The sequence below is a fragment of the Haliotis rufescens genome, unplaced genomic scaffold, assembly GCF_023055435.1.
Source record: "Haliotis rufescens isolate VD_foot unplaced genomic scaffold, xgHalRufe1.0.p SCAF_7, whole genome shotgun sequence".
NCBI lineage: Eukaryota > Metazoa > Mollusca > Gastropoda > Lepetellida > Haliotidae > Haliotis > Haliotis rufescens.
In genome coordinates, this window is record NW_025964361.1 from 46547257 (window position 1) to 46566740 (window position 19484).

General features: G+C 42.7%; 2 protein-coding genes across 3 annotated transcripts in view; one reads left to right on the plus strand and one right to left on the minus strand.

Moving 5' to 3' along the window:
* The window catches only part of LOC124143672 (major facilitator superfamily domain-containing protein 8-like), a 29220-nt gene extending 23971 nt beyond the window's left edge, over positions 1-5249 (plus strand). For both annotated transcript variants that reach the window (XM_046512698.2, XM_046512699.2), the window contains exons 8-10: positions 28-131; positions 2589-3496; positions 4194-5249. In XM_046512698.2, coding sequence (XP_046368654.2) covers positions 28-131; positions 2589-3496; positions 4194-4418 — 1237 coding nt within the window. In that variant the 3' untranslated portion in view covers positions 4419-5249. The remainder of the gene's footprint in view (positions 1-27; positions 132-2588; positions 3497-4193) is intronic.
* A 6100-nt stretch (positions 5250-11349) lies between these two features.
* Positions 11350-19484, minus strand: part of LOC124143674 (hypoxia-inducible factor 1-alpha-like) — a 106745-nt gene continuing 98610 nt past the window's right edge. The window contains exon 13 of the mRNA XM_048387430.1: positions 11350-18957. Within this exon, the coding sequence (XP_048243387.1) occupies positions 17932-18957 (1026 nt within the window). The 3' untranslated portion in view covers positions 11350-17931. The remainder of the gene's footprint in view (positions 18958-19484) is intronic.

The following is a 19484-nucleotide window of genomic DNA, read 5'->3' on the forward strand; positions in this document are numbered from 1 at the left end:
ATAATATACTGCCTTTCTTTTTGTCAGGATAAACGAACGCTACCTTCTAATCATGGGATTTGTCCTGTGCTTCTTTGGATACTTTGTTCAACTTCCGTGGGGAGATGGGCTCCCGGTGAGAGCACCGGCAGGTGAGACTGACGGGGAACTTGGTAGTTCTTCCATTTATTACTCGTGACGCACATCTCATGTGTATCTTCATCTTAAGATGTAATGAGTGCATTTCCGAGACATAGCCCTTTCATGTGGCATTATAACTGGATCGCCATGCAGACACTGGGAAACAGTAAAATCTATCCAGTCTGTTTGATTCTGCGTTATTGCTAACCGATTTTGAAAACATGGTGCAGAGCTACTGATAAAAATATTCAAAACTCAATTGAAACATGATGGATGGGTGAGCATAATACCCAACACGAAGTTTTTTTTATATGTTTGTTGTTTAACGCCGCACTCAGCAGTATTCCAACTATATGACGGTGGTCTGGAAATAATCGAGTCTGGACCAGACAATCCAGTGATTGACATCTTGAGCATCGATCCACGCAATTGGGATAGTTGACATGCATCAACCAAGTCAGCGAGCCTGACCACCCGATCCCGTTACTCGCCTTTTACGACAAACATAGTCGCCTTTTACGGCAAGCATGGGTTGCTGAAGACCAATTCTATCCCGGATCTTCACGGGTCCCAACATGAAGTGACATAGTCGAGGGAGTAGTTAACATATAAGCCCCCTGAAAATAGGGATGGGGTGCGCACCTCCCCTGGATCCACCAGTTATCGGTTTTAGGGGCGTTGAGGGAGCCTAGTGGTAAAAGCACTCGCCGCCATACTCCAGACCAGGGTTCGATTCCAACATGTGTAAATTGTGTGAAGCCCATTTCTGGTGTCCCCCGTCGTGATATTGGTTTTTACGTCTGTTGTTTTGTTTCTTTGTATTCATTTTGATACCAATACACTAACATTTGCCTGATTTTGACCGATATTTTTCTTGGGCAATGTTTCACTTACGTGTCTGGACTGGACGATCGATGTACCTGTCCAGTATTATCGGCAGAATATATTTCAGCTGGTGTATTGCATTTTGTGACCACTAATCACAAATCCCATCCCTATTTCTTATGGTTATGGGTGGTGGTGGTGGTAGTGGGGGGCACGGGTGGCCCAGTCGTCTAAGGCGCCGCGATTCGCTGTGCAGAGTTGCGTCCCTTGGGCACGCCAGAAACCTATGACTGTGGGTTCGAATCCCCGTTCGCCCCGAGACTTGACTTTAATCAAATCATGGTTGTATGTGATTCTCCCGTAGTTTGAAAGTGTAATAAAGCTTATTATAGGAATAAATACATTCATTTGACGAATCAGTATGGTTGGTTTGTTATTTTACGCCGCATTCAGCAATATTCCAGCTATATGACGGCGGTCTGTAAATAAACGAGCCTGGACAAGACAGCCTTGTGATTGACATCATGAGCATCGATCTACGCAATTGGGATACGATGCCATGCATCAACCAAGTCAGCGAGCCTGACCACCGGATCCCGTTAGTCGCCTCTTACGACAAGCATAGTTGCCTTTCACGGCAAGCATGGGTTGCTACGGGTCGATTGTGTGTATGCAGTGGAAAAAAGATTCTGTTTCTAACAAAATTCACAGGCCCCACAGAAAATGAAAATGTATTGGTCGGTCGGTTAAAAGAATTTACATTCGTATACACTTGTAAAACTTATAAGACTGTATTATTGGTATAATGACCCAAAATGAGTTAATGGCCACCTATCACTGCGATAGAAGTGCGTTTATGTGGTTTTATATCACAGTCAACTGTAAGCAAGTTTTATCACTGCGGCACGTTAATGATCGAACCCTAACCCTAATGGCCCACGCCGTCGGTAACATTGACACAAAATCGCCATGGTCATAACAACTACGTGAACGCCACTCTATCGACAAGTCATACTGTGTACCTACAGGCATTCTTGCCACGGGCAGGTGGCCCAGTCGTCTAAGGCGCCGCGATTCGCTGTGCAGAGTTGCGTCCCTTGAGCACGCCAGAAACCTATGATTGTGGGTTCGAATCCCGGTTCGCCCCGATTATGTTTCTAGGTTTTGTCAGCAACATGCCCCTGCTCTTGGGTTTCACCGAAGTGGTAAACGTCTGAGACCTGCATAACTTCGGGCTTTCCTCAAACATTAGTGAGTGAGTGAGTTAATATTTAACGTCACATCGACAGTATTTCAGCCATATCGTGACGATCTCCCACATTAAGCTGACACGTCGTGATATAACTGGAACACTGTTAAAAGCGGCCTTAAACCCAACTCACTCACTCACTATGGTTATGGAAATGGTTATGTTGCTTTTATTTACACCCGGGGTGGTCGGGTAGCCTAGTGGTGAAAGCGTTCGCTCGCCACGCCGAAGACCCGGGTTCGAATTCCGACATGGGATATTGCTGGAATATCGCTAAAAGCTACGTAAAACCATACTCACTCACTCACTTATTTACACCCAAGTCAATCATTCTTTGAATTAGTTAGTACATGTACGCGGCACACTGACTAAAGTTTTATTTCCTTTGGTACAGTGATGATGACGAGTCACACAATCAAGCCGACAGGAGTGGGAAACCGTACGCTCGAAGGTATCATGTCTCAACTCAGTAACCATGCCGACAGCGGTATCCTGACCATGTTGGTAGATAATGTGACGACCGCATTGTCAGCAGTGAATACGACGATTGCACCGTTGACGATGAGGACGATGGGAGACGCATCGTCGCTAGTCACCGAAGCTTCGATAGGAACTGCAGCAACGTTAACGTCAAACATCGCAGACGCCGTCATTTCGACTGCGGAGACTACAACCAAAGCCACGACAACCATCACGGACGCTATCCTGTCTACTGCCGAGACGTTTACTACAACCAAAGCCACGACAACCATCACGGACGCTATCCTGTCTACTGCCGAGACGTTTACTACAACCAAAGCCACGACAACCATCACAGACGCTATCCTGTCTACTGCCGAGACGTTTACAACAACCGAAGCCACGACAACCATCACGGACGCTATCCTGTCTACTGCCGAGACGTTTACAACAACCGAAGCCACGACAACCATCACAGACGCTATCCTGTCTACTGCCGAGACGTTTACTACAACCGAAGCCACGACAACCATCACAGACGCTATCCTGTCAACAGCAGCAACAGCAGCAACAGCAACTACATCAACGCCGACACACACCACGGGACACATAGTATCAACGTATTCTACAACTGTAAGCAATATGACGTCGACGCCTCACAGCAACATTTCAACAACAGTAGAACCTGTTGGTTGCCCAGCAACCATGGACTGGTGTAACCACACGCCACCAGTGTATCTGGCCCAGTACATTGTTGGCTGTATCATAATCTCAGCTGGGTACCCGGCGGCAAACGTCATGTGTTATACGCTCTTCTCCAAAATACTTGGTCCTAAACCACAGGTGAGTCAAGGTTTGTTGTGTTATTTGTTTCGTTTATTCCAGTGAGTGAGTGAATGAGTGGGTGATAGGGGTTTTAGGTCGCGCTTAGGAATATGTCAGCAATATCACGGCGGGGGACACCAGAAATAGGCTTCACACATTGTACCTTGTGGGGAATCGAACCCGAGTCTTCGGCGTGACGAGCGAACGCTTTAACCACGAGGTTTAACGTTAATGACGTGAATATATATCCATGGTTGTGTCTCCCAAACCCACTGATGTTGACTGGCACTTTGCTGCAATCAGTGTAAATGTGATGTTTTATCATAATTTTCACTGCTGATAAAACGCATTACCAAAAAGGCATCAGCGACGCTGTTGTTGTCGCCATTAGTAGTAGTTGTAGTAGTAGTAGAAGTAGTAGTAGTAGTAGTTTTTGTTGTAGACGTAGTAGTAACCGTGGCTATCATCGTCCTTGTCACTTGTGTTAGGAGTAGTAGGAATAGTGGAAGTAGTAATCATTTCTATCATCGTCGTCGTCACTAGAAGTAGTAGACCTGGTAGTAGTAGTAGTAGTAGTAGTAGTAGTCAAGGATATCGTCGTCAGACTATCAGTTATAGTTGCTGTGGGAGGTGGGGTTGAAAAGAGATTTACTCACTCGTCTTCGGCATTATTATTTTTATTATCATTATTATTTTTATTATTACTTTTATCCAGGGTACGTGGATGGGCTGGTTGACAGCGTCTGGCAGCCTCGCCAGGACCTTGGGGCCAATATTCGTTTCCCAGATTTATTATTCATTTGGACCTCGCGTGACATTCGGCGCAGACTGCGGTATTATCCTTTTGACAATTATTGCCATTATTGCTGTGTTCAAAAGACTTGTGCCCTGTAAGTATACAACTGATTATCAACAGCAGAATGGAGATGCGGTCAACTAGAGAACCGTCCCTGGTTGCTCATCCAATAACCGACACTGATTGAGGCTGTGTGTTCCCAACAACTGCTGCATATCCACACTGGCCTACGGTGTGATTCAGCAACAACGAAACGTTTCCGTTTTGTAAAGTACCCAAACTGGTCAGTACAAAAACTGTACATACTTTTTCTCCACCGATCAAAGTCGATAAATTCAAGAACATCGTTGAAACAACAGAGGGAACTGTAGAGCGCACATGCGTATTCGTGAGTGCGTGTTTCCGATGATACAATGACAACACACGAATGACAACACCATTCCAGCCCAAAGGGGGCAGACAGATCACCATAATGTTTTATTTATGTATGTATGTATTTCTTTTACGTCAAAGTCATCATTTATCCAGCTGTATCACGGCATTCGTCGCCACTCGCCCATTTCCGTAACCTGCAAGACTCGTCTCCCTATCGATGAATGTTATGTGCGAAAAAAAGACAAACCAATCAAAATGCGCGTAGGATTTCAAGTACTTCGGTCAAAGAATCCCTCAGGAATATTTTTGACTTTACATATGTCTTTCATCTAAAGACATACCCAACATAAGTTAAATGTGTTCAGTCATGCTGTGTTATGCCGTAAGTCCCAATGCGTGTTTAGTAGCATCTGGAATATATATATATATATATATATATATATATATATATATATATGGGGGGGACGATTCTCTCACACGTATACGTTGTTCAAAACACTGATCAAGGGAGGATAACTCCTGTGGCATTGCTGAGCAAACGGAAGTGCAGGGAGTTATGGAAATGTGACATCTATAAACTTCATCGTCTTTTAAAACTATTGCCTGTTCTATTCTTTTGCCCGTCCTTCAAGTGAGTGCGTGAGTTTGATTTTACGACTCTTTTCACAATATCACAACACTATGATGGCTTGGGAACCCCAGAAATTGGCCAATATGGGAATCGAACCCCGGGTCTTCGGTGTCAAGCGAACGCTTTAAACACTTGGCTAACCACCTATACCCGAACAAGAAGTCGCTTGAGGATACCAACGTGGGTATGTACAGTCTGCACTATGGGTGCAACAAGTGATCAAGGCATCGATACATTGCAATGGGACTGTCTCCGTGGTATAGTGGATAGAGCGTCTGCCCGGTGGTTCGACTCCCAGCTGCGTCTTACCAACACAGCAAAGGTGGATCTGTCCCACTGCCATGTCACACACGATATAACTGACAGCAAAGGTTGAACTGTCCCACTGCCATGTTACACACGATATAACTGACAGCAAAGGTGGATCGGTCCCACTGCCATGTCACACACGATACAACTGACATCAAAGGTGGATCTGTCCCACTGCCATGTCACACACGATATAACTGACAGCAAAGGTGGATCTGTCCCACTGCCATGTCACACAAGATATAACTGACAGCAAAGGTGGATCTGTCCCGCTGCCATGTCATACGCGATACAACTGACAGCAAAGGTGGGTCTGTCCCACTGCCATGTTACACACGATACAACTGACAGCAAAGGTGGATCTGTCCCACTGCCATGTAACACACGTTACAACTGACATCAAAGGTGGATCTGTCCCACTGCCATGTCACACACGATATAACTGACAGCAAAGGTGGATCGGTCCCACTGCCATGTCACACACGATACAACTGACACAGCAAAGGTGGATATGTCCCACTGCCATGTCACACACGATATAACTGACAGCAAAGGTTGAACTGTCCCACTGCCATGTTACACACGATATAACTGACAGCAAAGGTGGATCGGTCCCACTGCCATGTCACACACGATACAACTGACATCAAAGGTGGATCTGTCCCACTGCCATGTCACACACGATACAACTGACAGCAAAGGTGGATCTGTCCCACTGCCATGTCACACAAGATACAACTGACAGAAAAGGTGGATCGGTCCCACTGCCATGTCACACACGATACAACTGACATCAAAGGTGGATCTGTCCCACTGCCATGTCACACACGATATAACTGACAGCAAAGGTGGATCTGTCCCACTGCCATGTTACACACGATACAACTGACAGCAAAGGTGGATCTGTCCCACTGCCATGTCACACACGATACAACTGACAGCAAAGGTGGATCTGTCCCACTGCCATGTTACACACGATACAACTGACAGCAAAGGTGGATCTGTCCCACTGCCATGTCATACGCGATACAACTGACAGCAAAGGTGGATCTGTCCCACTGCCATGTCACACACGATACAACTGACAGCAAAGGTGGATCTGTCCCGCTGCCATGTCACACACGATACAACTGACAGCAAAGGTGGATCTGTCCCACTGCCATGTTACACACGATACAACTGACAGCAAAGGTGGATCTGTCCCACTGCCATGTCACACACGATACAACTGACAGCAAAGGTGGATCTGTCCCACTGCCATGTTACACACGATACAACTGACAGCAAAGGTGGATCTGTCCCACTGCCATGTCATACGCGATACAACTGACAGCAAAGGTGGATCTGTCCCACTGCCATGTCACACACGATACAACTGACAGCAAAGGTGGATCTGTCCCACTGCCATGTCACACAAGATATAACTGACAGCAAAGGTGGATCTGTCCCACTGCCATGTCACACAAGATACAACTGACAGAAAAGGTGGATCTGTCCCACTGCCATGTCACACAAGATATAACTGACAGCAAAGGTGGATCTGTCCCACTGCCATGTCACACAAGATATAACTGACAGCAAAGGTGGATCTGTCCCGCTGCCATGTCATACGCGATACAACTGACAGCAAAGGTGGGTCTGTCCCACTGCCATGTTACACACGATACAACTGACAGCAAAGGTGGATCTGTCCCACTGCCATGTCACACAAGATATAACTGACAGCAAAGGTGGATCTGTCCCGCTGCCATGTCACACAAGATATAACTGACAGCAAAGGTGGATCTGTCCCGCTGCCATGTCACACACGATACAACTGACAGCAAAGGTGGGTCTGTCCCACTGCCATGTTACACACGATACAACTGACAGCAAAGGTGGGTCTGTCCCGCTGCCATGTCACACAAGATATAACTGACAGCAAAGGTGGGTCTGTCCCACTGCCATGTCACACACGATACAACTGACAGCAAAGGTGGATCGGTTCCAATGCCATGTAACACACGATACAACTGACATAACAAAGGTGGGTCTGACCCACGGCCTTGTCACACACGATAAAACGTCGCTTTAAGAAGTGGATCTGATTTTACTTATAGATATACTGGTATATTAAACATGGTCAACACACATATTTCAACATATATACACACTCTTTGAGCAGCACACAGGGGAGGTTTGTCTGCACGATAACTTCCTTTTGGCACGGGTGGCTCAGTCGTCTAAGGCGCCGCGATTCGCTGTGCAGAGTTGCGTCCCTTGGGCACGCCAGAAACCTATGATTGTGGGTTCGAATCCCGGTTCACCCCGATGATGTTTCTAGGTTTGTCAGCATCATACCCGTGCTCGTGGGTTTCTCTGAAGTGGTAAATGTCCATGACCTGCATCACTTCGGGCTTTCCTCCCACATTGATCTGACACGCAGCGATATAACTGGAATACTGTTAAAAGCGGCGTTAAACCCAACTCACTCACTCCTTATTGGCGAGTGCGTAATCAGCAACACAATCAACTCAGGCTTAATACTTTTGCTACATGATGAAGTGTATCTTAACATCGGCTTAATTTCCGGTAGGTTTAATGACAACGTTGGTTGAGACAGGTTTGCCCAGCGGGTTGCTCATCTGGGATTACATTGCAGAAACTCATGTTCTATTTCTGGTCAGAATAATTAAATAAGTGCGACAAAACCATTTCCACAATCATAACACATATCTGCTAAATGCCGAGTCCTGTGTATGATTCAAACTGTAGCATAATACATAAACTAAACATAAACGTTATAAACATTTCATTTTCATAAGAAATCTCTTTTAAAAACAGTAAATTGTCCGATTCCGACTATATCGTAAGCATATATTTATTAATCTCTATCAAACAGTGATGGTACCAGGTGTTCGCGAAAGGTTGAGAGTATACTGTCCCACAATGGCACCCGTCACAAACACATGCAAAGGCTAGTCAAATGTTCACCTGAACAAGCATGACATGGTACAAATCAAAATAGGGAATTCATCATTTTGAATTTAGGAACTGTGTACGGTTCTATTTCATAACATTATTATGATATATTTTAGTCACGAATGTGTCTTTCTCCGGCCCTGTTTCACAAAGGAATCTTAGCGACATTTTTTCAAAATATGTCGCGTTGTCTCATTGTCGTCCTTTGGTAAAAGTGAAAAATATTAATATTCAAAGCGCGACAATGCGACAAATGGTCAAAATGTCGCGGTGTCGCACTTTGATTAATTTTGACACTTGTTGCTTGGGGGTTTTTTTATTGACGACAACGGGACAATGTCACTGATAGTCCTTGGTAGGCATTTAGAAGTTGGGAGAACATGAATAAATGACACTGATTCACCTGATGAAGGAGCAAGAAGTAGCTCTGAAACATCGCGGCAAAGAATGAAAGGGCTTGCTATCCATAAACAGTGCCATTTGCTCATGTTCTCCCAACTTCTAGACCCGTGAAGATTCCCGGATAGAATAGGTCTTCAGCAACCCATGCTTGCCGTAAAGGTGACTATGCTTGTCGTAAAAGGCGACACACGGGATCGGGTGCTCAGGCTCGCTGACTTGGTTGATGCATGTCATCGATCCCAATTGCGTGGATCGATGATCATGATATTAATGACTGGAATGTCTGGTCCAGACTCGATTATTAACAGACCGCCGTCATATAGCTGGAATATTGCTGAGTGCGGCGTTAAACCAACCAACCAACCCAACTTCTAAATGCCTATCAAAGACTTCATTCGACATCAACATGGAGATGAGGCTATAAGTGAGAGCATTCACCTGACGAAGGAGCTCTGAAACGTCGTGACGAAGAATGAAAGAAGTTTCTATCCATACACAGTGTCATGTATTGATGTCTCTTCTGGGATTCCATAGTATGGGATGTTCTACGTCGTTGTTCTTTGAAAGATGTTAGTTTTTTATGAACTGCCTTATTGTGAAAGTTTCAAAAATCGTTTATCGTGAAACATATTATAGAAAACAATTATGAGCCACTTTTGTGTCGATCTCCACATGGTTTTGTTTATTGTTTGTTTATTTGTTGTTTGTTTAACGCCGCACAATATTGCAGCTATATGACGGCGGTCTGTAAATAACCTAGTCAGGACCAGACATTCCAGTGATTGGCATCATGAGCATCGATCCACGCAATTGGAATACGATGACATGCATCAACCAAGTCAGCAGGCCTGACCACCCGATCCCAAAGCATGGGTTGCTGAAGACCAATTTGTAACCCGGATCTTCACTGGTACAGATTCACTTGATACCTCTAATGATAAAAACAACGAAGATGAGTAAAATGTAAAACATTTATTCATGAACAATTCATTTATTTTCTTATCTAAAATGATGCAAACATTAATTCACTTGTCATGTTCTAATTAGCAAACATATTGTTAAATATACATGTACATCTTGTTTTGGAAATATATTTTTCACGTAACAACAAAAATATAGAATATATTTCAACAAAGTATCTCATGAAAAAATATTTTTGGCATGATGAATGTGTGTGCATGATTCAGGAACTAGAAATATAACATATGATGAATACAACAAATAAATATATGCAACAATATACATTGAGAACTTGGTCCCAAAATCACCGAGGAATTACTCAGATGAAGATTGAATACTGAAAACAAACTGTATACTGTCCCCCAAAAGAAACACAAAAGAAATAAAAACATATTGAAAGCATAAGTGAGAAAACTTTCATTGCGATAAAAACGTCTTTAGGAGTAATTTGGGGTTCAAGCCTGTGTGTACAGTATTTAAGTTATATCACTGCATGCCAGTCTGATGTTGGAGGAAAGACCGAAATGATGTAGGTCTAAGGCCTTATTAAGCACTTTGTTGAAAAGGATATGGTGCAGACAAACCAAGAAACATAATCTGGGCAAACCCGGATTTGAACTCACGATCACAGGTTTCTGGCACACTTAGAGGACACAAGTGAGTGAGTGAGTGAGTGAGTGAGTTGTGTTTAACGACTATTTAACAGTATTCAATTTATAACACAGCGTGTCAGCTTGATGTGGGGGGAAAGCCCGAAGTGATGAGGTCTTAGACGTTTACCACTTCGGTGAAACCCACGAGCACGGGTATGGTGCTGCCAAACCTAGAAACATAATCGGGTTGAACCGGGATTCGAACTCACAATCATAGGTTTCTGGCGTGCCCAAGGAACGCAACTGCACAGCGAATTGCGGAACCTTAGATTACTGGGCCACCCGTGCCCCCTTAGGGGACACAACTCTGTAAAACCAATTGCAGCACCTAACACCACTGGGCCAATCCATTTTAAACAATGTATGGTGTTTAATACCATTCCCCATCCCATGCTTATGTCCCCTTGGGGATTCCAGGCAGAACAGGCCACCAGTATCCCATGCTTATGTCCCCTTAGGGATTCCAGGCAGAACAGGCCACCAGTATCCCATGCTTATCTCCCCTTGGGGATTACAGGCAGAACAGGCCACCAGTATCCCATGCTTATCTCCCCTTGGGGATTCACGGCAGAACAGGCCACCAGTATCCCATGCTTATCTCCCCTTGGGGATTCCAGGCAGAACAGGTCATCACGATCCCATGCTTATCTCCCCTTGGGGATTCCAGGCAGAACAGGCCACCAGTATCCCATGCTTATCTCCCCTTGGGGATTCCAGGCAGAACAGGCCACCAGTATCCCATGCTTATCTCCCCTTGGGGATACCAGGCAGAACAGGCCACCAGTATCCCATGCTTATCTCCCCTTAGGGATTCCAGGCAGAACAGGCCACCAGTATCGCATGCTTATCTCCCCTTGGGGATTCCAGGCAGAACAGGCCACCAGTATCCCATGCTTATCTCCCCTTGGGGATTCCAGGCAGAACAGGCCACCAGTATCCCATGCTTATCTCCCCTTGGGGATTCCAGGCAGAACAGGCCACCAGTATCCCATGCTTATCTCCCCTTGGGGATTCCAGGCAGAACAGGCCACCAGTATCCCGTGCGATGATCAAGCAACATCAAAGGAATGGCCTTCACCCATACCCAAGTGTGGAATCAAACCCTGGTCTTGACAAGCGAAGACTATAACCATGAGGCCATCCAATCACCTAGGAGATGGGTCTGCACTGACATTTATAATTAATATCAAGTTATTTAATCTGGCAAGACAGGATGACTTTTAGGAAGCAGTTCAAGAGTATGATCGATATAGGATAAAAAGACTTTTTTATACTCCCCATTCCCCATGCAACTTAATTGTAAACATATTGACATTATCAGTCTCTTGAACTGTATAAAATTGTATTGGGTTTAAACTTAAAATAAAATGATTATGCTTTTCAACTTTATAATGGAGCATACATCTTGGGACAAGGACTAAAGAAAAATAAAAAATAAAAAATAAAGTGCATCAATGCATTAGTTAAACAAATGTGTCAATGACTATAGAGGAAATTATGCCGACTAAACTTAATAGGACTTCTTCACCCTTTCCTTCTGGGCCCACTTGCACAAAGCGATCTTAGCCCTAAGATGATCTTAACTCCCATGCTTTAACATAGGCTTACAATAGTCGTAGCGCTAAGATCGCTTTGTGCAAGTGGGCCCTGATCCAACTCCCACACTGCTTGCAAACGAATTGAATGAACTATAAAGGGCACTACTAAGCCTTTACATTACAAGTAAGTGAGTGAGGAGGGGTTTACGCCGCTTTGGGCAATATTCCAGCAATATGACAGCAGGGGACACCAGAAATGTACATTAAAAGTGAACTAATTCGTTCGTCATTGGAATCAGAACAAACAGATTGTCAGTTTTGAAAACCCTGGTATCAGTTAATGCTATGTAAGTCATTTGAACCCCATGCGATCCATGCAATTGGGATCGATGACATACTTCAAACAAGTCAGCAAGCCAATGTAAGTCAACTAAACCCTGTTATCAACTAATTGTATGTACGATAAGTCAACTAGACCCCAGTATCAGCTAATTCAATATAAGTCAACTAGACCCTGGTATGAGCTAATTCAATGTAAGTCAACTAGACCCTGGTATCAGCTAATTCAATGTAAGTCAACTAGACCCCAGTATCAGCTCATTCAATATAAGTCAACTAGACCCCAGTATCAGCTAATTCAATATAAGTCAACTAGACCCCAGTATCAGCTAATTCAATATAAGTCAACTAGACCCCAGTATCAGCTAATTCAATATAAGTCAACTAGACCCTGGTATGAGCTCATTCAATGTAAGTCAACTAGACCCTGGTATCAGCTAATTCAATGTAAGTCAACTAGACCCCAGTATCAGCTCATTCAATATAAGTCAACTAGACCCCAGTATCAGCTAATTCAATATAAGTCAACTAGACCCCAGTATCAGCTAATTCAATATAAGTCAACTAGACCCTGGTATCAGCTAATTCAATATAAGTCAACTAGACCCTGGTATCAGCTAATTCAATGTAAGTCAACTAGACCCTGGTATCAGCTAATTCAATATAAGTCAACTAGACCCTGGTATCAGCTCATTCAATATAAGTCAACTAGACCTCAGTATCAGCTAATTCAATATAAGTCAACTAGACCCTGGTATCAGCTAATTCAATGTAAGTCAACTAGACCCCAGTATCAGCTAATTCAATATGTCAACTAGACCCCAGTATCAGCTAATTCAATATAAGTCAACTAGACCCTGGTATCAGCTAATTCAATGTAAGTCAACTAGACCCTGGTATCAGCTAATTCAATGTAAGTCAACTAGACCCCAGTATCAGCTAATTCAATATAAGTCAACTGGACCCTGGTATCAGCTAATTCAATATAAGTCAACTAGACCCTGGTATCAGCTAATTCAATGTAAGTCAACTAGACCCCAGTATCAGCTAATTCAATATGTCAACTAGACCCCAGTATCAGCTAATTCAATATAAGTCAACTAGACCCTGGTATCAGCTAATTCAATGTAAGTCAACTAGACCCTGGTATCAGCTAATTCAATGTAAGTCAACTAGACCCCAGTATCAGCTAATTCAATATAAATAAACTTGACCCTGGTATCAGCTAATTCAATATAAGTCAACTAGACCCTGGTATCAGCTAATTCAATATAAGTCAACTAGACCCTGGTATCAGCTCATTCAATATAAGTCAACTAGACCTCAGTATCAGCTAATTCAATATAAGTCAACTAGACCCTGGTATCAGCTAATTCAATGTAAGTCAACTAGACCCCAGTATCAGCTAATTCAATATGTCAACTAGACCCCAGTATCAGCTAATTCAATATAAGTCAACTAGAGTCCCAGTATCAGCTCATTCAATATAAGTCAACTAGACCCTGGTATCAGCTAATTCAATATAAGTCAACTAGACCCTGGTATCAGCTTATTCAATATAAGTCAACTAGACCCTGGTATCAGCTCATTCAATATAAGTCAACTAGACCCCAGTATCAGCTAATTCAAAATAAGTCAACTGGACCCTGGTATCAGCTAATTCAATATAAGTCAACTAGACCCTGGTATCAGCTAATTCAATATAAGTCAACTAGACCTCAGTATCAGCTAATTCAATATAAGTCAACTAGACCCTGGTATCAGCTAATTCAATATAAGTCAACTAGACCCCAGTATCAGCTCATTCAATGTAAGTCAACTAGACCCTGGCATCAGCTAATTCAATATAAGTCAACTAGACCCCAGTATCAGCTAATTCAATATAAGTCAACTAGACCCTGGTATCAGCTCATTCAATATAAGTCAACTAGACCCTGGTATCAGCTCATTCAATATAAGTCAACTAGACCCTGGTATCAGCTCATTCAATATAAGTCAACTAGACCCTGGTATCAGCTCATTCAATATAAGTCAACTAGACCCTGGTATCAGCTAATTCAATATAAGTCAACTAGACGCTGGTATCAGCTCATTCCATGTAAGTCAACTAGACCCTGGTATCAGCTAATTCAATATAAGTCAACAAGACCCTGGTATCAGCTACTTCAATATAAGTCAACTAGACTCTGGTATCAGCTAATTCAAAATAAGTCAACTAGACCCTGGTATCAGCTGACACGATGTAAACACAACTTAACTCTGAGGACAGAGTTGTAAATATAAAATAAATTCTGATAATCTCCTAACAATAAACAACTGACATCAAAATACAAGGGTCTGACTCATACACCATCAACTGATTCATCATCACTTATCTCCCTCCAGCATTCCATCAAAGACACACTTGCCCCCGTGAGACATAGCATCGGGATGAGAAAAACATGGGACTGAAAGTTCTAAACATTGCCTTCATGCTTGTATTGAATACAGTTCTCATTTTTGACCTCGAGTATCCTTGTGGAATTGTGAGTGAAAGACATTAATCGTGTGACCACAGTAGCATCAGTGTGTCTGACATTGAAAGAGTGAGTGAGTGAGTGAGTGAGTTGGGTTTAATGCCACTTTTAACAGTATTCCAGTCATATCACAGCGTGTCAGCTTAATGTGGGAGGAAAGCCGAAGTGATGCAGGTCTCAGACGTTTACCACTTATGTGAAACCCACGAGCAAAGTATGTTGCTGACAAACCCAGAAACATAATCAGTGTTAAGCAGGATTCGAACCCATGAACATAACCACTCGCAATTTCCAGCATTCCCAAGGGATGCAACTCTGCACAGAAAATTGCAGCACCTTCGATGCCAGAGGTTTACCACTTATGTGAAACCCACGAGCACGGGTATGGTGCTGACAAACCTAGAAACATAATCGGGGCGAACCGACATTGAAAGAGGCATGTCAATCTTTAATCATCGCCAGATGAATAATATTACAAGAGTTAGTGACAAAATTCCATACAAAGTAACAAATGGATGACAGAATATGCCCTCATCATGTATAGGACCATCTTTCTGAGGCAAGAGCGTCCACTAGCCTTTTTATCAAAGTCCTGTTTCTATTCTTGCTACACCAAGCCCACTTTCCTGTGCTAAATATGACTGGACCATCGTACATATTGATAGTCCAATCAGAGAACATTCATAAAATCAACATCCACGACTGATACACCTTCGTATGAAAGTGATTTACTGCTGGAATATGGCTTTTTCATTTTCTAAACCCCCCAACGATGTTCTTGTGTTAGGAATGAAATCACGAACGTTTTGGTCGTCGCGTATGGTAGTTGCCATCTTTTGTGAAGCTATACGGGATAAGAACAGCGATTTGATTGGATATCGCCTTTTCACTTTACAAGGGGCACAACTCCTGATCTACGCAAGGTGGCGCCAGGATCGGGGCAAGAAAAGTGGCCTTGATGTGGCAAGGGTAGAAACTAGGCTTTGACAGGCTTGCCTCAGGAACATGGTACATGACAGAGATGGCAGGCTCTTGTCAACATATTAATTACTTTTTAAAAAAAGAATTGCTCCGTAAAGGGTGACAGATTGCCCCTTTTTTTTCATGACATGTTGATATTTTGGATTCATCAGAGATCTATCCAGGATCACTAAATGACTTTGGTGGGCAAATTTTGAAAAATACCTATTATCTTTTTTCTGATGTATCGTAACATTGTATTTTTACATTGTATTCTAACATCATATTATGACATTATATTTTAAAATGATAGTTTAACATTGTATTATGACATTGTATTATGACATTATATTCTAACATTGTATTCTAACATTTTCTTTTAACATTATATTCTAACATTGTATTCTAACATTGTATTTTAACGATGTATTATGACATTGTATTTTGACATTGTATTCTAACATTGTATTATGACATTGTATTTTAACATTGTATTATGACATTGTATTTTAACATTGTATTATGACATTGTATTTTAACATTGTATTTTGACATTGTCTTTTAACATTGTATAACAACATTGCATTTTGACATTGTTTTTAACATTGTATTACAACATTGTGTCATGAAATTGCTGTGGATTTGTGGCCGTTATCAGCCTCTGAGCAGCCTAGATGAATCACTGATACATTTATAAGATCATTTCAAAAATATGCTTTTGTAATTTTTGTCAATTTTTCTTAAGGATATTTAACAATTACTGTATATTAAGGATCTGATAGTACTGTTTCTTCTTGTACTTGTTTCCTGCATGTTTCCCCCAAACAATACAGCTGTGTGGTAAATATGACATATACAGTAAAAGCAGCAACTCAAATATCCCCAAACTTAGCTGTTTATATTTCTTCTACAGTAATATTTTCATATACTTCTTCTGATGTTGTGTTTTTCAACTGAATCCCCTGTAATCACAGGAGCACAACTGCATGTATAAATGATTGCTACTTCCAGCTTATCTTAAGAGACAATTACAGGCAAAGGTATTAATCTCTGCATCTGAAACAATATCTATCAGTACAGGAAATACAATTGAAATTGTAAATCATGATATCTGGGGATCTTACTCACTAAGTATACATTCATATTGACAAAGTTTGTTTTCTCCAGTTCATTCACCTAAGCGATACAATATAGTTTTGCTTTTTCACATTCTATGAGATTGCAATTTTTCCCAAGATAGGGAACTTTAACATTAAAGTGTAAAAGTTGGATATAAGTCTTTTGATATCAGAATTCATATTTCTATAACCGGGACAACAGAGGAATTAATTTACATCTTACTACCATCAATAAATCAACCATCACATGGACATTTTTATGGTAAGCAAACACTTAACAAATGCTAAAAACATTCCTGCAATATGATGACTATTGAATATACAATGGTCACAAAAGAAAACAAAACAATATCTGTTCATATTCAATGAAAACAAGACACCCTACTTATCAAAATCACACATTTCTTGATCTTCATGTACTTTAATCCAAAGGACAGAATAAGACATCTATCTGAAGTATAATTCACTGATCATTCAAACTCCCCACCTCCATACTTGCAAAACGTCATGAACTTAACCTTGACATCACAGTGACCCTTTTTATCAAGGTCACAAGAGGCACATGACCACTGGTTCACAACACAGTGTAAAGGCCATTTCAGAAGTTTCTCTCCAAAAATATCCGTATAATAATCCATATTTTGAAAGTCAGGTCCATTTGTATATTGGGGTCAATTCTTTGCAATGGAGTGGCATCATTTTCTCGAAAGGTCACAGGTTAAAGGTCACGGGTTAAAGGTCAAAGGTAACGCATGGTCACAAGTCAAGGGTCAAACGCCATGCATGGTCACAGGTCATAGGTAATATGACTATTCAGTGTGAACCTGAACAACACCAAATGAACTTGATTTCAAACACAGTATAGACACAGAAAATATATGCTCCATGGAATTTTTCAGCTTGTAAACAGGTTGTCCTGTAGTTGTGATTGGGGCACATTATTATAAGTTGGAAAAAAGCTGTGCAGCGGGAGTTTGGCATAGGCAGACTTTATGATCTTGATGCGCTCTGCCCGAGAAACTGTCCGATTGCCATCAATAATTCGTGTAGACAGGCTGTCATGGTCCATGGTGCCTACTGTTGGAGACGGCAGAGGCATCTGCTGATTGTGCGGCTGTGTTGAAGTGTGGCTCGACATGGCCGGAGGACTGGTGTCCCATGAAGGATTACTGACTAGGCTGTCCACTCTGTGCGAATAGTCTAACACAGGCTGGGAATACACATTGGATAAAGATGGGAGTGGTGACAGCTGCTGGTGATGGGGGGATGGAGGAACTGAGTCACGATTATGATGGTTTCTTTGAGCGATTGGCAATTGATGGGTGTGAGAAGTTGGTGAGAAGTTGGAGCCTGGATGAGGAACATTGCTCTGAAGAACAGACATAGACCTGCTTGATTGTGAGGGTGAATGTATCCTTGTGCTGGGGCTAGATGCTGTGAATGAAGCACTGTTCATTGATGACTGTGAGTATGTGCTGCTGGGGGAGGGGGCGAGACTTCCTTGGGGCGACGTCATCATGGAACTTTCCTGGATACTGTGATTGGGGGACTGACGTAGGCTGTTGGGAGATGAATCTGTGAAACTGGTGCGAGGAAACTGTCGGCTACCCTTGTCAGAGAATCGATAACTTGTTCCCGAAGAGTGGGAACCTTCACTTGAAGCATCCATCATTGTTGGGTAAAACGTGGGTTCAATCTCGCCTAGGTCAACCTGGGTCATGGTGGCACTAGCTGTCGACTGTGCCCTCGGGAACGTCATATGTCCAAGTGTGCACTGGGGCACATCTGTCTCTGGCACTGTCGTCTGCTGTGGAGTCCCTTCCGGGGAAGTCATCTGTGGGGTTGATGGACTGAATCTCTTCTGGTGGTTCAGCTTGTCCTGGAGGCACTGCAGTTCTGCTTGTTGCTTAGCCTTGCTGGCCTGGAAACAGAGTACATGGGTTTAATGCAGATTATTTTAGTCATATCACAGCATGTGATTTTGTCTTGTTTGTCTTGTTACTGTATTTTGTAGTTATTCTTGTGACACGTGCATGTGCAGAAGCAGATGAGGTTGTCATGTGGTTACATGAAGCTTGTGATCACGTGCATATTCCAACTAACTACACCTTCTTCAGTGAACGGGGGATGGGTGGCCCAGTCATCTAAGGTGCTTTGCAGAGTTGCATCCCTTAGACATGCCAGAAACCTATGATTGTGGGTTCACCCTGATCATGGTTCTAGGTCTGTCAGCACAATGCCCGTGCTCGTGGGTTTCACCAAAGTGGTAAACGTCTGATACCTGCATCACTTCGGGCTTTCCTCCCACATTAAGCTGACACGCCGCGATATAACTGGAATACTGTTAAAAGCAGCGTTAAACTGACTCCCTCAATCACTTCAGTGAACAAGTTATAGCACACGTTATGCCCTAGAATCTAATAAAACTTGAAAAGATGTGTGGGTGCC